The 19093-nt window shown below is 42.6% G+C and overlaps 1 protein-coding gene across 4 annotated transcripts in view; it reads right to left on the bottom strand.

The window, feature by feature from the left end:
- Positions 1–19093, bottom strand: part of VWDE (von Willebrand factor D and EGF domains) — a 44307-nt gene that overhangs the window by 2914 nt on the left and 22300 nt on the right. Inside the window, exons 13-28 of one of the 4 annotated variants that reach the window (XM_083578440.1) lie at positions 18744–18880; positions 16224–16379; positions 15729–15833; positions 13407–13521; positions 11813–12063; positions 11464–11683; positions 10523–10660; positions 9674–9820; positions 7916–8602; positions 6962–7057; positions 4676–4771; positions 3981–4076; positions 2859–2954; positions 1180–1275; positions 971–1066; positions 228–323 (exon numbers count right to left, since the gene is read on the bottom strand). In XM_083578440.1, coding sequence (XP_083434566.1) covers positions 228–323; positions 971–1066; positions 1180–1275; positions 2859–2954; positions 3981–4076; positions 4676–4771; positions 6962–7057; positions 7916–8602; positions 9674–9820; positions 10523–10660; positions 11464–11683; positions 11813–12063; positions 13407–13521; positions 15729–15833; positions 16224–16379; positions 18744–18880 — 2628 coding nt within the window. Of the gene's footprint in view, positions 1–227; positions 324–970; positions 1067–1179; positions 1276–2858; positions 2955–3980; positions 4077–4675; positions 4772–5570; positions 6879–6961; positions 7058–7915; positions 8603–9673; positions 9821–10522; positions 10661–11463; positions 11684–11812; positions 12064–13406; positions 13522–15728; positions 15834–16223; positions 16380–18743; positions 18881–19093 lie in introns of those variants that run through there. The other 3 variants (XM_083578441.1, XM_083578442.1, XM_083578443.1) reach the window with 3 other exon arrangements.

The raw sequence follows: 19093 nt of genomic DNA, 5'->3' as shown, positions 1-19093 counted from the left end.
ATCAGACATAAAAGCCCTATTGTTTTTAAACATGACTGATTACCCTGGGATGAATGGAAGGTGAGGCAAAAGTACCTGATCTTGCAGGGAATGCTCTCTTTCAAGTTACTTTAATAAAGACCAGTTCATATGGTGCAGCTCTGGATGAACAAGCTATTAAAAGCCCTATAAAAACACCTGTGGTCCGATCCCCCTCCACTGTAATCCAAACATTACATCTGACTCACGTGTTTGACACTGAACTCCTTCCCATCCTGGGGGGCAATGGCAAGTACTTGGTCCAATACATTCGCCCCCGTTCCTGCACTTCTGAAGGCATATAGCTGTACAAGAAAGGCATGCGTAGAAAGAGAAGTGTGAATACCCTCAATGGCTCAATATCTGCGCAAACAATGAACAAATGGTACTGGGAACTGTAAGATATACCTTTGCTTAATCTGCCTGCCATGTTGATGTGTTCCCACCCCTGATAGTTTTCTGCGAGCTTAGGCAAATTCTAACAACTGTCTGCTACTCTTGGCAATGGCATTTGCCGGCTTTTTATATATGAAATTAATGCAACCTAATGTTGACCTCATTTGCATTAGTTTAATCAAGCTACAGCCTCATGTCTTCTAGAGGAGAAATGGGAATTTGTCTCCCAGAACTGTGGTAATGCTTCAAAAAGACTGAGGGAGACATGCTGTGCCAGTGAGATACTAAGTTGAGCATTCAAAGCCTGTTTGCTTAAGAACGGAGATAAACAAGGAAATCTGAGCATGCCATTCTGGAGCAGAAGCTAAGACCTGCTTCCATCATTTAGACAGGAAAACCCTCAGGGTCACATTAAGCAGCAGTGGAAAGATGCCCTCCAGTTACAAGCAAATCTAAATTAAATGCTACTTATTGCTGTAGCTTGGACGGAGAGCCTTTTTTATACGCCCAATTTAACAGGCTTCTCCTTTTCCAAGCAGCTGAGAGTAATACATACGAGTGTTACATCTTTTGCCTCTCCAGCCCGATGGGCAGGAACAAACGTTTGGGCCCACGCATCTTCCTCTGTTCATGCATACTGGGTCACAGACACCTGAAACCAAAGAACAACAAGAAAACGCTCAGCACACGCGATTGAGCTGCTGGCATCGCCCCAAGTCGGCGTGTTGAGATGCGAGAGCATTTTTTTTATTGAAGCAGTCTTACTTTTTTCACACCGTCGGCCACCATAGCCTCCAGGACAGGCGCAAACATTGTTTCTCATGCAGTGGCCGCCATTCTTACAGGCAGGGTTGCAGATGGCTAAAGACAAGAGAGAGAGAGAGAAGTGAGGCAGTGGTTCGAGTGCTGCATAGCAGAGGGGCCTATTATTTTCATTTTCTTTTCTACAGGGAAAAGGCACCTTAGGAAGGGGTGCGGGATGCGGCCCTCAACTCTTCTGTATTTGGCCCTCCAGATTCTTCGCAGGCCACATCCCCTCATTGGCTCCCCTTTACATCCTGTTTTTGCCAGACTGGAATGTGTCCTTGAACTCTGATCATGCATCTGGTTTCACAGGATGGAGGGCACAGAGGGGTGTGTGAGCACAAGCACACTAGTGGCCAAAATTGTGGAAACCTTTTGGGGAAAAGTGTATTTCTGAGGTTTGATGCTTCATAACACCTGATTGACTCTCTAAACACTCGTGCTCATTGGCTACATTCAAACGAAGGAAAGCAATTGCATATCAACCTAAGCAAGTTGTGGTTCCATTTTCTAGTCATTTGGCTATAACTTTGGATAGAATACAGATAATTGGACAAACTTGATTGCATTACATTCTTCATTAACTTATCTTTCCATTGATATATAATTTTATGGTATTACTCAAAAAAAGTGTTATGAGCCATCAAACCTCAGAAATACACTTTTTCCAAAAGGTTTCCACAATTTTGGCCACTAATGTAAGCTACCTGTGTGACCTTCAGAAGGGAATGCCGCCCACGGGGTTTTAAAGGTTCCCCACCCCCTGATCTAGTTAGATCTGAAATTCTCGTCATTGCGGGTTGAGAAGGGGAGCTGATCGGTTCTCTCCAGCTTCTTAATTAGAACAGCTACTGCTGCTCTGAAGCCTGCAACCAGTGGCGTAGCGTGGGTTGTCAGCACCCGGGGCAAGGCAAGTAATTTGCGCCCCCTAACCCGTGGATTTGCGCCCCCTAACCCTAACCCCCAGATGTTGCGCCCGGTGCGGCCGGCCCCCCCTGCACCCCCCACGCTACGCCACTGCCTGCAACTACTGACTGTCCACACCTAGGCCTATTCATTCCCCATCAGCACAATCCGATGAAGATCAAAGGTGGGGCAGTGTTCCCTTTTGTGGATCATGTATAAACTGGGTCGTATATGATGAATGGTGCTGGAGTTGAGACCTGCCCCCAGCTGCCCTGCCACAATACGGTTAAAATGGGAAAGGCTGAAACCTGATGGCACTGAAACCCTCCATATGGATCCAGCAGTGCTTCTGCAACAAATTGCTGTCCTTCAGCTCCTACAAATTCTGACCAAGTGCTTGGGTTTGCCCAATGCTCGGACCACGATAAGCTACATTATCCCTACCAGGGGTGTTTTTAGAGCAGTGGTCCATGACACAAATTTGCATGTGCTAATTATATGTTCTGCCAGCACTGGTTTGTGCAGACTGCCCATAACCGAAATGGACGGAGGCACAGAAGTTGTGGGGTCCACCGCAAAGACGAAGGGGTCACCACCCCATCGCAATGCCCTTTGTGCCTGCTATATGAACCATTTGGAGCCATTCTATCAATCTTTCTTCCTTGAAAAATAGAAGTGGGGGGGGAACCATTAATTATCGTACGTTTCTTTTAAAATAAGCACAACAAAATTACCATTCTGGCAATAGGCACCGAAGAATCCATTGGGGCAAAGGCAAATGTTTGGTTTAATACAGGATCCGCCGTTGAGACACACTGGGTCACACACAGCTAGAGAAGACAAGGAGAGAAGAGAAAAGTATTTCATTTTAAAGGTTAAGTGGAAACACATTTAAGCATGTGTGCCATGTAGTGATTTCATTTCACTGCACACAAATACTTCTTTAAGTCACTTAACTAAGTTGTAATGGGAGAAATAACTGAAGTGTAATTTGCTTTGAACTGTTCTTTGGAAGGAGGGCTGCTATATCTACCAGGCCAAAAGACAAAAGAATAACCTATGCTTATTTGCATAGGTGGCTTATATAAATATATGCTTATATAAATATAGGCTTTTCACAACTAGCATGGAAACTGTAATTAACAACAAAACACCCTCCTTTTCCGGGAGAACAAAACACAAGGGGGGGGGATAGAACAAACAAACAAACAAACAAACAAACAAACAAACAAGAAAAATCCTAGTTGGGTGGCTTAAAAGAGGCCAGGTGACAGTCCTACCCAGTGTTTAAAAAATCAGTGAGGACTACAAGAAACTGCATGAAATATTATTAAAGCTGTTCTTGCACACATAAGAGAGTATTTGATTTTCAAAGCTATAGCAACCCCTGACTTCCCCCACAAGCCTCTCTAGAAGGTTGGAACCCACCTCCCTAAACCCCAGTTTAAACTAGGAAGCCAGGGGCTGCTGAGGGGAGGAGCAGGCAAGAGCTCATGTGGCTTCAGTGGAGAGATCCAAGCAGCAAATTCCCCTTCCATAACTTCCTTAAGTAGGATTGAAGCCTTGACTGTTATTCTGCAGAGGAAGACTGAGCAGAGCTCCACCATGTGGTTCCTACAGAAGCTTTCCAGACAGAAGTTCTTGTGGGAGCCGCTCCCTCTCCATCTCTACCTTAACACTTGTGCGAATAAATCTATTACCACAACCAGCTTAACGCTGGTCCTTCAAAGCCTGCCACTTTTCATATCACCAATCGTAATTTCAGCATTTTTGAGCTGATCTTGTCTCTCTTGGTGGCAACGTGTGTGTGTGGTTTTACTGCAAATAAATGGCCTTCGGGGCTATACTTTTTTTACCTGTGCTGCATGTGGGTCCATTCCAGCCAACCCTGCACTGGCAGACATCTGGGGCAAGACATTCACCGCCATTTTCACAGTGCCTATTGCAAACCACTAAACCAAGCAACCAATGTTTAAGAAACAAAATAAACAGAAGTTAGTAGAGGAAAAGGGGGTTGCTGTCATAGCTTTATTGCATATCTATATACACCCAAATAATTTCCCAGGTTTTGTCTGCAATTGTCTTTCTGCTATGATATTTATTTAATAAGATTTGCACACCAATCGATAGTAAAAACAAACAAACCTCAAAGTGGTTTACAAAGAGAAAATAACGAGAACTACACCTCAAGATATTTAGCTGAATCGGGACTTAACCATGCTTAGAACAGGCCTGTTGACATCAAAGAGGTTGCTGTTAGTATGTATTACTCCATCCAAAGAGCTAAATAGAAGTCATAGGTGTATTTTTCTGTTTTTTATCATTGCAAAGTATATTGTATTATATTACTGATTAGTTGCCTTGAGTTTCTTTGGAAAAATCAGGAAGGTCGATTTGAAAAAAAGCAAACTAATAATTTACTTCTGACAAATTCACCAAGAGGTTATTTTGGGGCACAGAACATCAGAAAGGTATAGCACCTCTTATCTATGTGCATCTTGCTACACCAGGATGCTTTGTTTATATGTTTGTCACATATTCCATTACTTACTTGTTTCACAATGTGGACCCACAAATCCATATGGGCAAGTGCAAAGGTTTCTGGTCAGACAGGTCCCTCCATGTTGGCAAGGTGGCTCACAATGTGCTGGAGGCGGAAAGGGAGACTGGTCAACATATCGGTTCCAGAAATCAATTAACATTAGAAACTTTTAAACAAAAGGTGTAAAAATAGAAAGAAAAGATTTCTACAACACTATTTTTGCATTGGTTACTGGCAAAACTATCATGTTGGGTCCATGTCCCCACCTAGTGGTCAAAAGGCAGGACAACAACTTGTGAAGAAGGAGACTCACAGAATGCATCTCAGTTCATCCTGCCTTTGAACAAAACCAGTTCAGGTTTGCTTGCGAACCATTTGAAATTGCCATCATCTTGTTAAAGAAACAACTGAAGCTGCTTCTTGGAATATCGAGAATATCCTGGTTTTAGCAGGGATCCAACTTAAGTATGCGTATAAATAGGCATCACTCTGACGATATCAACAGAGACAACACTGGTAAAGGTCAGTGCTGAACTCAATCTATGTTTGTTTTTGACAGTGGTCTAAGTAGCTTAATGACAGGAAATGTGCTCCATGGCAGATTTAAGACCCCAAGGGCTATTTCATTATCATCCTGTGCTTCACAGGCAAGCAATCCCAGGGTGAGTTATATAATCCAAGCAGACTGTATACAGTAAAGCAACACAATATTGAAATGTTGGTGTTTTTTTTACAATCTTCCATAACTTACTCCATCTCCTCCTTCTCACCATTAAAACAACTGGCCTACTATATTACTCCTCCTCCTCACCAAGAACCTGGAGGGAGAGCTGGGCCTTTAGCAGGGCTTTTTTCAGCCAGAACACACCTGAACTCAGTTCTGGCCCCTCTCAGGTGGGCTAAGAGAACAAGGGAGGTGTTCATGGTGAGTTCTGGCACCTCTCTTTCCAGAAAAATAGCACTGGCCTTTAGATTATCTATTCTAAAGGAAACATTAATTTGGCCATGAGGGATATGTTTCACTGAGTACTGTGTATTTAGACAATATGTCAAAATGTTGGCCATCAATAAAATGACCACCATTGACATCCATCTTTATACATATGAACAGGCATGGGAACTATGATTCCAAAAATATAGGGTCTTTAAGGACAAGTATATGTGTGTATGGATATTGTGTGTATGGATATTGTTAAGATGGAGAGTTGGGAGGTATATTCTGGGCGGTGTGGGGAGAAATTCGATTTTGTTTGCCTTTTACTGAGAAACTTCCTAATCTGCGCTTTTCAATTCAATGCGCGAACCACAATTTGCATGTCTCCAAATTTTGTGATGCAGTTCTCCAGTCAACTAATGGGTGCAGAAACAAGTGTATTAGGGGAAGTGTGCACACATGATTGAAAATAACATAATTAATGCATTACGTTTAGGAAATTTCCTTCCAAAAGGCATACATTAAAAACTGCATAGGGGGGAGAATGTATGTATTAGGTGAAATCTGTCCTAAAATGCTGTTAAACTTTCATGAGGATTCTTTTTAAAATACAAATTGCTGCAGAAAAGTGAATTGCATTTAAAAGTGGAAAAAATGAGAAACAGAGAAAAAACAATTGATAGATTCATCAATATCCCTACTATACCTTCCCTACACATTTATCACACCAAAAATATAACACAAAGCTGTGATGCAGGGTAGAATTAAGGAAGATGGAATAGGACACAAACAGAACTGAGAAGAGCTTGGGGGTGACTCATGCATGCATTCCAGCCATTCTAAGGCCAGTTACAACAGAACAAATCTTTGCACCAGATACATGGCAGCAAACTGTTAGAACAGAACAAGAGTTGCCTGCCTCATGCAGGGTGCCATTATTGCTATTCTCAGTACAGCTGCAGTTCTTTGGAATACCTTTAGGACCAAGAGTGGTGCACTAGAGTTTCTGCTGTTGTGGGAACATTGTGATAAACACGAAATACAACTTTTTCATTTGTTTCAGCTGTTTTCTGGTAGGAGTGAAATAGCTGACACTGCAACTTCTGAGAATCCATTTTGACACCGACATTCAGCATGCATTTTGGGTCATCCTTTAATTTTAAAAGGACAGCCCAGTGTTACCTTCATCACAGATGGGGCCACTGAATCCAGGGGGGCATTCACATAAATTAGGCTGGGTGCATTTCCCATTGTTTTTGCACTCTGGTCGACACAGAGCTGTATAAAACCAACATTAAATTCTTAGATGTACCATTTAATATTATTAAATGCAGAGGGTGCATAAAACAGGCATCACTCACCAGCCTGACAGCTACGGCCGGAGTAACCAGGCTTACACCTGCAAGTATTGGGTGCCACACATTCCATGTTTTCACCACAGTTATGCCTGCATATCGCTATGAGAGAGAAAAAACAGGGAAAATAAGATCAGTAACTCATCTGGTTTGTGGTATTTACTTTTAATACCTAGCATGCAAAATTAGCTAACAGCATTGACCTTGAAAACACTATACTTTCCATCAATTTGTGCAATTATGAAGTTCAAGTTGTTCTGCAACCCCATCACATGTGGCCACCAGCAGATATGGCGAAACGCAATGATCAGTGAACAGAATGTGCATTTGGGGAGCCATTTGTGCCATTTCTGTGACCTTGTTGATAGCGCTCCTGCTCCCCTCTCCTTCCCCACCATGACTGCTCTTTAGACACAACTCAGCCATGCAAAGTTTCACATAGAACAGCAACTACCCTAAATTTTTGTGTACCCCATGCAGCTTGGAAGCAGCAAGCTGTCCAGCTCTATGGTCTGGTTCACGCATAACAATAAGCCTTAGCTTGTTTAAGCAAAATCATGAGGTAACCATAAGTTGTTTCACAGATAATCAAACAAAACATGGTTTGTTCCTCCAAAGTTTGTTTCCAGCTGCTCATGCCTCATGTGTTTGTAGTTTGGTGAACCTCTGGAGTGGAGTGCTCAAGCCATGGTAAAGGGTGCTGAGTTCACATATAATCAAAGGTTCCTAAGTCAACAACATAAACATGGCTTTACATCGTGTTTGTTAACAGTAAACCAATGCTGGGCTGGGTTTACACACAAACCTAAGCAACGGTTAATAAACCATACTTTAATAAACCACAGTTTTGTGTTATGTGCATATCAGGCCTCTACCGCCATTGTAAAAGTTCGGCAAGAACATCTGCTGGAAATAGGATTATGTTGGAACAAAATAGCAAAACATATGTTGCCGCAGTACCTCTACAAATAATACCATCTCCGTAATAACCGAAAGGACAACGACCGCATCTGAAGCTTCCATTTTCACTTGGCTCACAAGGAACCCCGGGGAAACAGGGTGACTCTGCACAAGTGAGTAACAGGGAAACAGTTGACGCAGAGCCTGATTTTCGATCTGTGCCAGGCCTTTGGAGTGTCACAGCAAACCTTTCAAAGGTGGGTTGCAAAGTGCTGTCTTTAGGTTTGCCAAATGGCCTTTGGAATTTGTGGCCACTTCCTCCTCCCAGTTCTTTGCTGGTTATCAGTGTCACGTTAGCTTTGCTGCTCAGTGTTATGCTGGCTTCTAGGGGAGAATAGATCTGCTCTCGTGCCACTGTCGTCTTCTCAGGAAATACTGTTTTATTCCTAAGTGGCGTGTTAGATGCAGAGCCTACTGCATCTGCTGCTGACTCTTCCTTTGTGGTGCCAGAATGGATGTTTACAGTACTGGCACCTAATGCATAATCAGGGGGTGCACTACTAACAGGCTTTCTCAAAGCTGGGCTCTGGGAAATGAATACATGTGAAGACGCAGTTGTTTTGGCTGCAGAAACGGATGGACTGCTGTTGGCTACTTCTGTGGGAATGAAACTTCTGGGAACATCTGTGGGATTAAGAGGGAAGTCTGTGGTATTTGGAACCTCAGCAGTTGACAGTTGCAGGAAACCTGCCAAACAAACAGGAGACAGACACAAGAGCATTATTACAAGATTTACATTTCAAAGAGAATAGTTTTAAAAAAGTAAAAAAAGAAAGTAGACTTCTACATATATCTGGATTTTTCCAGTCGTGCTTGCTGCGGTGTACTTAGCATTAGAAGTCTACTAGAAAAACACACAGAACGTTAAACCCAAACAAGAGCTCCCAGAATTGTCGGCGGGGAGCATAAGACGTAACGGAGAGTTGGCAGGGAGTGTAAAACATAAACCTGAATTTAATACTCCTTAGCATCTACCTATCAGTAGCCTGCACAAGAAGTGAGCCGCAACACAAACCCTTTCCATATTCTTTCCTGTTTTTCAGTCCATCTTCCTTTGGATAATACATTCTCCAGAACCTACAGCCTAAGCAAGATGGATAGAAAAACAGAAAAGAGTGAGGCCAAGAGCTTATGCAAAGTAAGAGTAATGAGAATGAGGCATAAAGGAAGACTAGGGCCTGCAAAAAGTGTTTCAGTGAGGAATGCACCTGCTCAGGATTACAGCCAGCCATGCCTATTATTATTATTATTATTATTATTATTATTATTATTATTATTATTACCACGCCCATCTGGCTGGGTTTCCCCAGCCACTCTGGGTGGCTTCAACGAAAGGTTAAAAATACATCAAAGCATCAGTCATTAAAAACTTCCCTAAACAGGACTGTCTTCAGATGTCTTCTAAATGTCAGATAGTTTTTTATTTCTTTGACATCTGATGGGAGGGCATTCCACAGGGCTGGCACCACTACCGAGAAGGCCCTCTGCCTGGTTCCCTGTAACTTGGCTTCTCGCAGTGAGGGAACTGCCAGAAGGCCCTTGGAGCTGGACCTCAGTGTCTGGGTTGAACAATGGGGGTGGAGACACTCCTTCAGGCAAATGTCATTCCGTTTTCAGAAATGGAATATCCCCAGGAATACAATGCCGTTCATTCTGATGTTCAGAAATCAGAAGGAATTCTAATAATGTTTGCCTCCCACCCAGTTCTTCTATCTTAAAAATATATATGAATAACATAAACCTGAGCTCTTTACTTGCCAGAGACATTTTCATCAGTATGGGCACCAGCAATGCTATATCCGTGATTATTGCCCGCACCGATTTTTTCACTGGGGTCTATTTTGTTATATCCATCTTCTGGAGTCAAACGACCAGAGGGAGCCTTACTTGTTGGTTTTATTCCTGCTGTGACATAAACAAAAGAATGCCCAAATCAAAGGGATAGCAAACCAAAGATAGCTTATTTAAAGGAGAGCCAAAGGGTTACATAAAAAATTGTTAGGCTTTTTGAAAAATGTTCAATGTTCCAGGTTACAGCCACTGCCAGCCTCACTATTCCAACTGTGGCCAGAAAGATTCTATGCACTTCTTCTGCAAGCACACAGAGTAACGGACTGTACAAACAAACATTTAATTGGAAGTTGCTTATATGGGAAAACACATACAGACACAATTATTTTACCGCACTGTGCTGATCCTCTCTTGGAAAGTCTTAGTTTCTTACCCAGTAAATGCTGCTATTGTTTTTGTTGTTTGATTCCAACTCCCATCAGCCCCAGTTAGCTCAGACAATTGTCAGGGATGATGGGAGTTATTCCCCCAAAAATCTGGAAGGCAACTGGTTTGGGAAGGCTGACTTAAGTCAATCGTTCAACCTCTCCACGAAAACTTTTCTCATTCAAAACCATGTCTCCTATCCCATATAGACAGAATCAGCTATCAAGCATGAAAGTCCTATGAATTTCTATTATATGGGCAGTATTATTAGACAGGTTTCTGCCTTAGGCACATCCAATATTTTAAGCATGGCTTAGTGCAATGAACAAAACACTTGGAAATAAAATGAAATATGATTTTTTTGGTGACCAAAAAAGGATAGCTTTTTACCATAACATCTTTTCCCATCTCCGTACAGGCCAGTGGGGCATGGACCACAATAATAGGAATCCATAGTATTGAAGCAAGCTACTCCAGGGAAGCATGGTCTGGATTTGCATTCATCAGGGTCTTTTTGGCAATGTCTACCTAAACAGAAAGAAATACATTCGGGCATGCATCAAAGGCCCTTTTCGGGAACTAGTAGCTCACAAAAAAAAAAGCCACAAAGATTTTCAAAACAGAAAGCAAACGTTGGTTCATTGCCTAACTCTTGGGAGACAGCAAGCCCTCGATTTTCCAGAAACAAACAAACAAACACAAATCTGGGATTTTTATGATGTATTTGTTCCATATACATTTAAGGGAACATGGCCACTTTTGCAGAAAAAACCTCCAGCCTCAGGAAAAGTTATTTGGGATTGATTTCAAACAGCTGTGATGGAGATTCTGAGTTTTGATCATATAGATTCATCTGGACACATATCTCCCCTATTTATTCTTAATGTTTGGTTGTTTCAGATAAGATTTAAGACAAAATGATTTCATGTATATATTTATGCGGAATTTAAAAAATGAATTTTATGTAAAAAAATTTTTTTGTTCTCCTTCTATGCAGTCTGCGGACTAATTCAATAGTACCCTATCCTGTAGGATTAAACTCAATTGCAGGTACTTCTGAGTAGGCATGTATAGGATTGCACTGTGCTTTCTAACTCCTTATTCTAGCTTCCACTGTAATCTGCAAACCACACAAGCTTTTTGAAAGCCAAGCTTTTACCCCTCTTCCTCATTGGCTTTAACTGGCCTGAAGAGGCGTACACGAAGATCTAACTCAGTGATGCTTGAAAAATATTTGTTCTGCTTAAATAAACCTCACAGTAAACTGGAGCCTGAAATCATGCATGTAATTGAATTATTGTTATGTAAATGTAGAATAAGTGACAATTCACCCTGCAGCCCAGGTATACATTCACAGCGGAAGCTATTTATTCCATCAAAACATCTGCCAAGGCCACAGGGGTTGGATGCGCAGTCATTGGTATTCACTTGACAAAGGTCACCTTCAAATCCTGGCATGCAGATGCACAGATATTTCCCACTTCCAGGAGGGAAATTGGTATCGGTCACACAGGACCCTCCATTTAAGCAGTCACATGGTTTCACGCTGACCTACAAAACATGCCCAATAAACAGCAGGCTATAATTACTCTTGAATGGGATATTCCATTTGCAATGGAGCTCTTGTCATGGCTGCATGATAGCAATTAGCGTTGGCTATTTGACCACAATAGTTATTACCTCGATTGCAACTTTGGTTTCGGCACTGCAGTCGTCCGTTATGAAAAAGGTAAACAGCTCAGGCTTCTTTGACAATGCCTTCCATATCAGGAGTCCAGCGGGAGAAAGACTGGCACCTGGTGGGCCGGAATTCAATAAGAAAACGACAGCAGAGCCTTCTGCGTCTGTTGCTGAGAACTGATACACAAAATCCTCCCCGTAAAAGGTTTGCAGCCTTTCTTGCATATTTTGAAATACAGGAGGCTGGTTGTCTGAAAGGAAATAAATGGAACAGCCACAAAGTGAGAAATAGGAAAAACGGATAACATCAGGAAATTTTATGATCTGTTCCCCACCTACGTACATAGCCACTGTTAGGGACCTATACCAAATGTGCACCTGACCGCAGTGCTTTACTTGATCCCATATCATAGAGCTGTTGAAAGAGAGCATGAGGATCACCTAGTGCAATGCAGGAATCTTTTGCCCAATGTGGGGCTCAAACCCAAAGCCCTGAGATTAAGAGTCTCATTCTCTACCAACAGAGATATCCTCTTGTGCTTTTTCATTAAGCATTGCAGTAAGTCAGCCTTCCCCAACCTGGTGCCTTACAGATATTGTCAGATACCAACTCCCATCACCCCTGACCATTGGCCATGCTGGGGGTCCAACAGCACCTGGGGGTTGCCAGGTTGAGGACAGTTGTGCAACCAGTCCATGACACCGGCTCTAAGCATTTGCTGAAAGGGATTTCACTGGGGTGTGTGAGTTCCTGCACAAAGTAGTTCCCTGCTTCCCACTTGCCTGTGCCCATCATGATGGCAGGCATTGCTCTATACAAGGAATCAAATACAACCACAATTGCATTTCCTGGAATTTCAATGGGAGAGAGTTAATCGCAGGTTGCACTGAAACCAATGGGACATCAGTTAAGTTAGTCTGGATCCAACTCAAGGCTCTTTAACATTCAGAGGGTCATGAAATGTGTTTCTTCAAGACCTGTTTGCAGGTGCCAATGGATGCAAACAGGTCTTGAAGAAACACATTTCATGACCTACTGACATGCAATAAACATCACCCTCCCCCAAGAGCATTACGCCACAGAACAAAATGGCACAAATCCATCAGGAAAATGAACCCATGATGAACTTTAGCCATCATCCTGGCACAGGCAGCTAGGAACAAAATGAGCTGATTCAAGGTAAGCAATTGCTAGATATCAAATTTCGTCTGAAGTTTCTGTTTCTCATGAGAAGGTTCACAAGTCATACTCTCAGGCAAGAATGGACAGCCTGTGGCCTTCCAAGATGGTGTTGGACTCTCAACTTCAGTCACCTCCACCCAGCATGGCCAAGGGTAAAGAATGATACACGTTGTAGTCCAAGAACATCTGGAGGGCCAAAGGTTTCCCATTCTTGTAGGAGTAACACTTGACTCTCTGCCAGCTCCATGTCATATGTATCTCCTCCTCAACTTTCTGGAGATGTGTCTCTCCTTCACAGTTTACTGTAAACATTGGTATGCACATGGAAAAAGTGCATGAATCTGAGAACACAAATCATTTGTTAGGTTTAGGCATCTGAACCAGTGAGCTTCATAACTAATTAGAACTTACTTTCAGCAACTGACCAAGTTAACTTTGATATTTCCGGTCTGCAGAGTAAGCAAGGGCTTGTAGGATTTGTGTCACCTTCACCGTAACAAAGTCCATCTATGTTGCATGTTTTCTCCTTTGCAGAAATAAAACATCATTCATTAAGACTTCGGAATATTTTTCCTGCATGTTTATTCGTGTGCCACAAACTGTCAAAGCAGTGGCCTACTAGTTACTCTCACATGCCCCCAGCCTCAATTTAATTTTTGCATGCTTCAGAGAGTTCACAACTTGTTACAAGCCAGGTCTTCAGAAAGGTATTCTACACCACTGTCGCTAAAATGAACAGAACTTGGGCTGGACCGAGTATGGCCATGCTCTTGCACAAACAACATGCCTTCCAGTAGGGCATTCAGGAAATCCTTTGTAGTCCATACCTGATAGGATTTCAAGGTGCCTTGTTGAAACGACTGAGTTTGGTGTTTCAATTCTTGATCACGCAAAAGTCCACTGTGGGAATCTGAATTATTGGGAGGGTTTTGTAGTGGATCACTAAATTCAATGCTGTATTGTATTGTTCTATAGCAGATTGTGAATTTGGGTTGCAAATACCATAGAGATTTGCCTGGGAAGAATTCTTGCTGAACACAGTGGGACTTACTTCTGAGTAAACTTGCACAGAATTACCACATCCTTCCCTGAATTGGTGCCAGCCATATGTTGTTGGACTCTTCCATCAAACCCAGTCAGCATGGCCAATGGTCAGGGATGGTGAGACTTGTAGTCTAGCAATGTCTGGGGGAACCAGGGCAGGGCAGGCATGATGACATTTATTCATATCAAATTTTTTTTGGTGGATACCTGGTAATACAATACCATTTTGCATCCAAGTAGAAGCTGCCTGTTTTTAATTAGAAAATATCTTTTAAGCAAACCATTCTGTGCCTGAGACAATCCATCAATGTTCTGCAGTGCAAAGCTTCTACAAAATCTGTGTTATGCTGATTCAAGGGCTGCTCTGAAGTAGCTCTGCTATTGGTCTAGGGCAGAGCTGGAGAAATGGCAGTCCTCCAGATGCTGGACTACAACTCCCATCATCCCCAGCCACATGGCCAATGAGCAGGGATGGTGGGAGTCGGAGTTCAAGAACATCTGGAGGGCCATAGTTTTCCCATCCCAAATTTAGGAGATGTGAGACTCAGTAGCGCACACAAGGAAGTGATATTGTCATGGCTGTGATAACCTCTTAGACCTAGAGATGTGTGAGACACCTTAAGGACAGGAGGAGGAGGAAGGGCTGAAAGAGAGCACTTTCCCTTCTGGAAACAACCAACAATCAGAAGTTATTTCTGGAATGAATCCAGTCAACCCAGTAGGAAGCTGGGAAGCAGCATTATGAGTAAAGTTGGGAAGTAAGGCATTACAAGTAACAGACTGCCTACTTCCAACCTGTGAACCTTAAAAGTTTCATGTTCCCATCACCACTATTGGCCATCCTGGTTGGAGCTGTTAGCCAATGGGGAACTCCCCAGATGCTCCTATCCCTACACATTTAGCTGGGAGTCTCACTTAACTCAATCAGGCTTGCTTCTGAGCAGACATGTCTAGGACAGTATTGTTGGTCCTATGCATCTGATGGTGTGGACTCTAGTCATGAATACATATGCCATAAATAAACGTGTTGCTCTTTAAGGGAGTAAACCCCAAGGAAAAATTTGTACTCGCTCCCTTGTTGAGGAGCAAACCCTACACAAATCTGGAGTGAAGTCCCCAAGATGGTTGGATCACGTCTTGTACGCCTCCTTCCAGCAACTCCTGCAGCCAAGCTCCTGTCAAACGTATTGCTCTGCTTCCCCTTGTATCACATCAGCAAGGCCAAGAGTGGGGGGCTTGTCATCTGGGCAGCCCAGGACCTCCATGCACACTGCTAGGGCTTACACTCCAGAGAGGTCACTTTGGCGCTGCTAATGCAGCAAAAACAACGTAGGAGGCAGCAGTTATGAGTTACCGATCTCTGCAGCCACAGCAAGCACTATGATTCTCCAGCGGTTTGGCTTCACCTCTGGTGGAGCACCCTATCATCTCTTGAGACAGACAGATGCCAACAACAACTCATTAAGGTGCCACAAGACTCACAGCTATAACGGATTAACACTGTTGCCCCTCCAGAAATTGTGTATTGCATATTTAACTGACTAATTAATTGATCACTCCGCTGAAATTGTACATGATTAATCTATTCCGTTTCATTTAATGAGATGACATCTCTGCTAGATTTATCTCCTAGCCCTAATGAGGTTGTAAATATTCAAAGCAAAACAACAACAAAAATAAGACACTTGCCTTTAACGTGCAAAAGCCATTTGATTGTGGGTCGCATATCTGACAAGCTCCATCAAATAATGTCACTGTTTTAGGGTTGCTATAAGTGAACCCGTCATTAGAAATCTGTTTAGACATAGAGCAACAGTTCTGTGAGTTATATAAGCATCCGAAAGGGGATTATGGCGCGTTTCACGATTAACAACATGCACATCCTACCTAGATCCCTACATATTTTAAACTTGATTCCTACATACTGTAGGGGTAAGCAGAAGATATAACGGGAAGTAATGGTATATCTCTGGGTGACCTATTATAAACAGAGAACAAAACTTGTTTCTTTTTTATGATACAATGTGCATCCCCCCCCCAATAGTGTGCCTTCTGATGATTTTCTAAATGATTTTGCAAGCTATGCTCGTGCACCTCCTCAGCTTACTTCTGCGGGATTTGTTTTTTTAAAAAAAATTATCTCAGTCACTATATGACTATATGAAGTGAATCTCTAGAGATTACCTTAATTTGCCACTTTGCAATGGGTTGGCCATCCACAAGATCCAGACCATCATTCTGGTGTCCTTCAGTGGGAAGTTGGCAATCCACAGTCCTGGTGTTGTGGAAAGTGGCGTGGGTGAATAAAGATTCCCCAGGCACCCACTTGTTATCACTGTACTGAATTAAAGGACCAAAAATGCCTGATTTAGTGACCCTATAAACAAGACGGTGATATACAAATAGATATGCAAATAATCTCAACTGAAGCAAATCTCTACAGAGTACCTTAATTTGCCACCTCTTTTGACCCAATTTGGCAGTTCTGGGGGTACAAAATGGGCAAGTATTCTGCAGCACTAATGCATCATCAAATCAGAGCCATATAGCGTAACGGCAAAAGATCAGTTATTGGATCTCCTCAGGGCTTTTTTTTTTATTATTTAAAGCAATGGAGGCCCTAATTTAGATTTAGGCTATGACACTTGGCAATAACCAGTTCCCACTCCCCACTGAGGAATACAAGTAGGTCCCAGCTTGTGTGTGTGGGTGTCATTTGGATTGCAAAACCAGTGCAAGGAAGAAAATGGTTTAAACCATTGACCTACACCATCTCACATCTACTTCTAGAGGAGGGACTTTTTTTGCTGCATACCCTGAGATGATTCTCATTCAACCTGCGCAAGCACCTAGCTTCATCCACTGACAATGGGTCACTTTTATATTCTGTCAGTGAACTCTTTATTTACAACATAGTGGGTGAAATGTCCACGGGCCACTTAAAGAGTAAAAATCCTTCTGCTTGCTTCTTTAGGATGGTTTCCACTGCTCCCACATATAAGGTAAAGAAAAGAAAAAAGGTAAAGGACTCCTGGATGGTTAAAGTCCAGTCAAAGGCGACTATGGGGTTCTGGTGCTGAGGGAGCCAGTGTTCGTCCACAGACAGCTTTTTGGGTCATGTGGCCAGCATGACTAAACTGCTTCTGGCACACCAGGACACCGTGATGGAAACCAGAGCGCACAGAAACACCATTTACCTTCCCACCACAGTGGTACCCATTTATCTACTTGCACTGGCATGCTTTCAAACTGAGGTTGGCAGAAGCTGAGACAGAGCAACGAGAGCTCACTCTGTCGCGGGGATTTGAACCGCTGACCTTCCGATCAACAAACCCAAGAGGCTCAGTGGTTTAGACCACAGCGCCACCAGCGTCCCTCATATGGAGCAACTCAAACATAATACCTTTCTGAGAAACAACATTCCCTCAGAACATGGAGTATTCAAGTTGAATGTTAAGCAAAAACACAAACACAAAAAGGGGAGTCGGGGGAGAAATAAATAAAGATGACAGTGGGTAGGCATAGTGAAAAAAGTATGCCGTCTGTAAGGTGGATTGCATGAGCTGTGCAACACAATTCCATGCATACAGGTGCTGAAACAAGTCCCACTGTGTCCAACAGAGCTTACTCCCAGAAAAATGAGCAGAGGACTGCAGGCCTAATTAGGTCAGGTTGTGCAGTATGTGAGCAAAAAGATCTCAGGTTGTGCCAGAAGTTACAGCAATGGCTGTTCTTCTCCCTTTGCAAAACATAAAAATTAGACTATTCAGCTCTAATGACTCACATGGCAACCCAAAACTTTATCTGCTTGATAAAAGGATAGGCCACAGAACCTTTTTGTGGGGGGGGGGGAGCATAAGACCAAGCGTGTCGCTGCTGAAAGTGTTATTAAAACCCTCCAGCTTGCAATGAGTGAGGAGTGAGACAGTTCAAGCTGTGATAAGTGAACTCCCAATAATTGTCTCACTAGGAGTTTGGGGAGCAGCTCTTAACTTAATGGAATGTAAATGTGCTGTTGGCTTCTCGTTTCAAACTGACTTGCTGACGAGAGGATCCATGTTGTGTACAAAAGGAAATCCACAGCCTGCACTGTAATATAACCTGCCAAAATAACCTCAGCATCAGCTGGACGGAGCCAAGTATAAAGGTGCGCTGGAAAAAGAAAATGTTTTCTACTGAGTCGATGGGAAAATTGAATTTCTTAAACATGAGGGATTTTTATTTTTTTAAGTTGTATTATATCTCAGAGGCCAGGTGCTAGTTTCAGCTCCTTTAGCGCAGGCTTCTGACACTGGCCAATTGATCAAGGGTCTTGGATAAACTCCAGTTTGAGTAATTGCTTTCTCCCCTACAAAAATTGTCCTGTAAATTTTGCTCGCAGTCTTCATACTTAACCAGTAGTAATGCAGAACCAAGTAGCTGCACCCACAAGTCTGCATGGGACTTTCCAGTTTGTCACCTTCCCATGGGGCCAAAAAATAAAGTTGAGAAAAGAAAAGAAAAGAAAAGAAAAGAAAGGAAACCATGCTGAACTCGGTTTCTCATAGCTTTCTATTTCAGGCTCTTCCACTTGTACTACCTATGATTTCCTCAGTCAGCAACAGCTTGAATATGGACAATACGGATGCAGAATGGCTTACAGGAACTTCAGGTTCTAAAAACCTGAACGCTGAACCTTTATCAATAATACATAAAATAATCCACCTGCAACTTATTAATTTCACATCTGGGGCCTGGTGACTCCATGAATCCACGGCCAAAAACTCTTACAGTTGTGCAGTCATACTGCCGGACATCACACAACCCTCCATTGTTCAGCTCTGTAACTTCCGGAACCTGATCTTGAAAACGAAAATCAGAAAGTGAAACACACCGAGTCAATCAACGGGCCCTTCGTGTAAACAGTATGACAAAGCTTTTGTGCCAACAAATACCTATCAAACAAATATGAAGAAAATAGGGCACTACAGACACAAAACCTGGGCAAAGAAACAAACCAATTTCAACATATTTCACATTGAATTTCTTCGAGAAAATTCGACATACCGAGTTCT

Source organism: Podarcis filfolensis (genome assembly GCF_964270895.1).
Source record: "Podarcis filfolensis genome assembly, chromosome: 12".
Taxonomy (NCBI): domain Eukaryota; kingdom Metazoa; phylum Chordata; class Lepidosauria; order Squamata; family Lacertidae; genus Podarcis; species Podarcis filfolensis.
The sequence above is the reverse complement of the archived record's forward strand: the minus strand, read 5'-3'. Positions and strand labels throughout refer to the sequence as shown.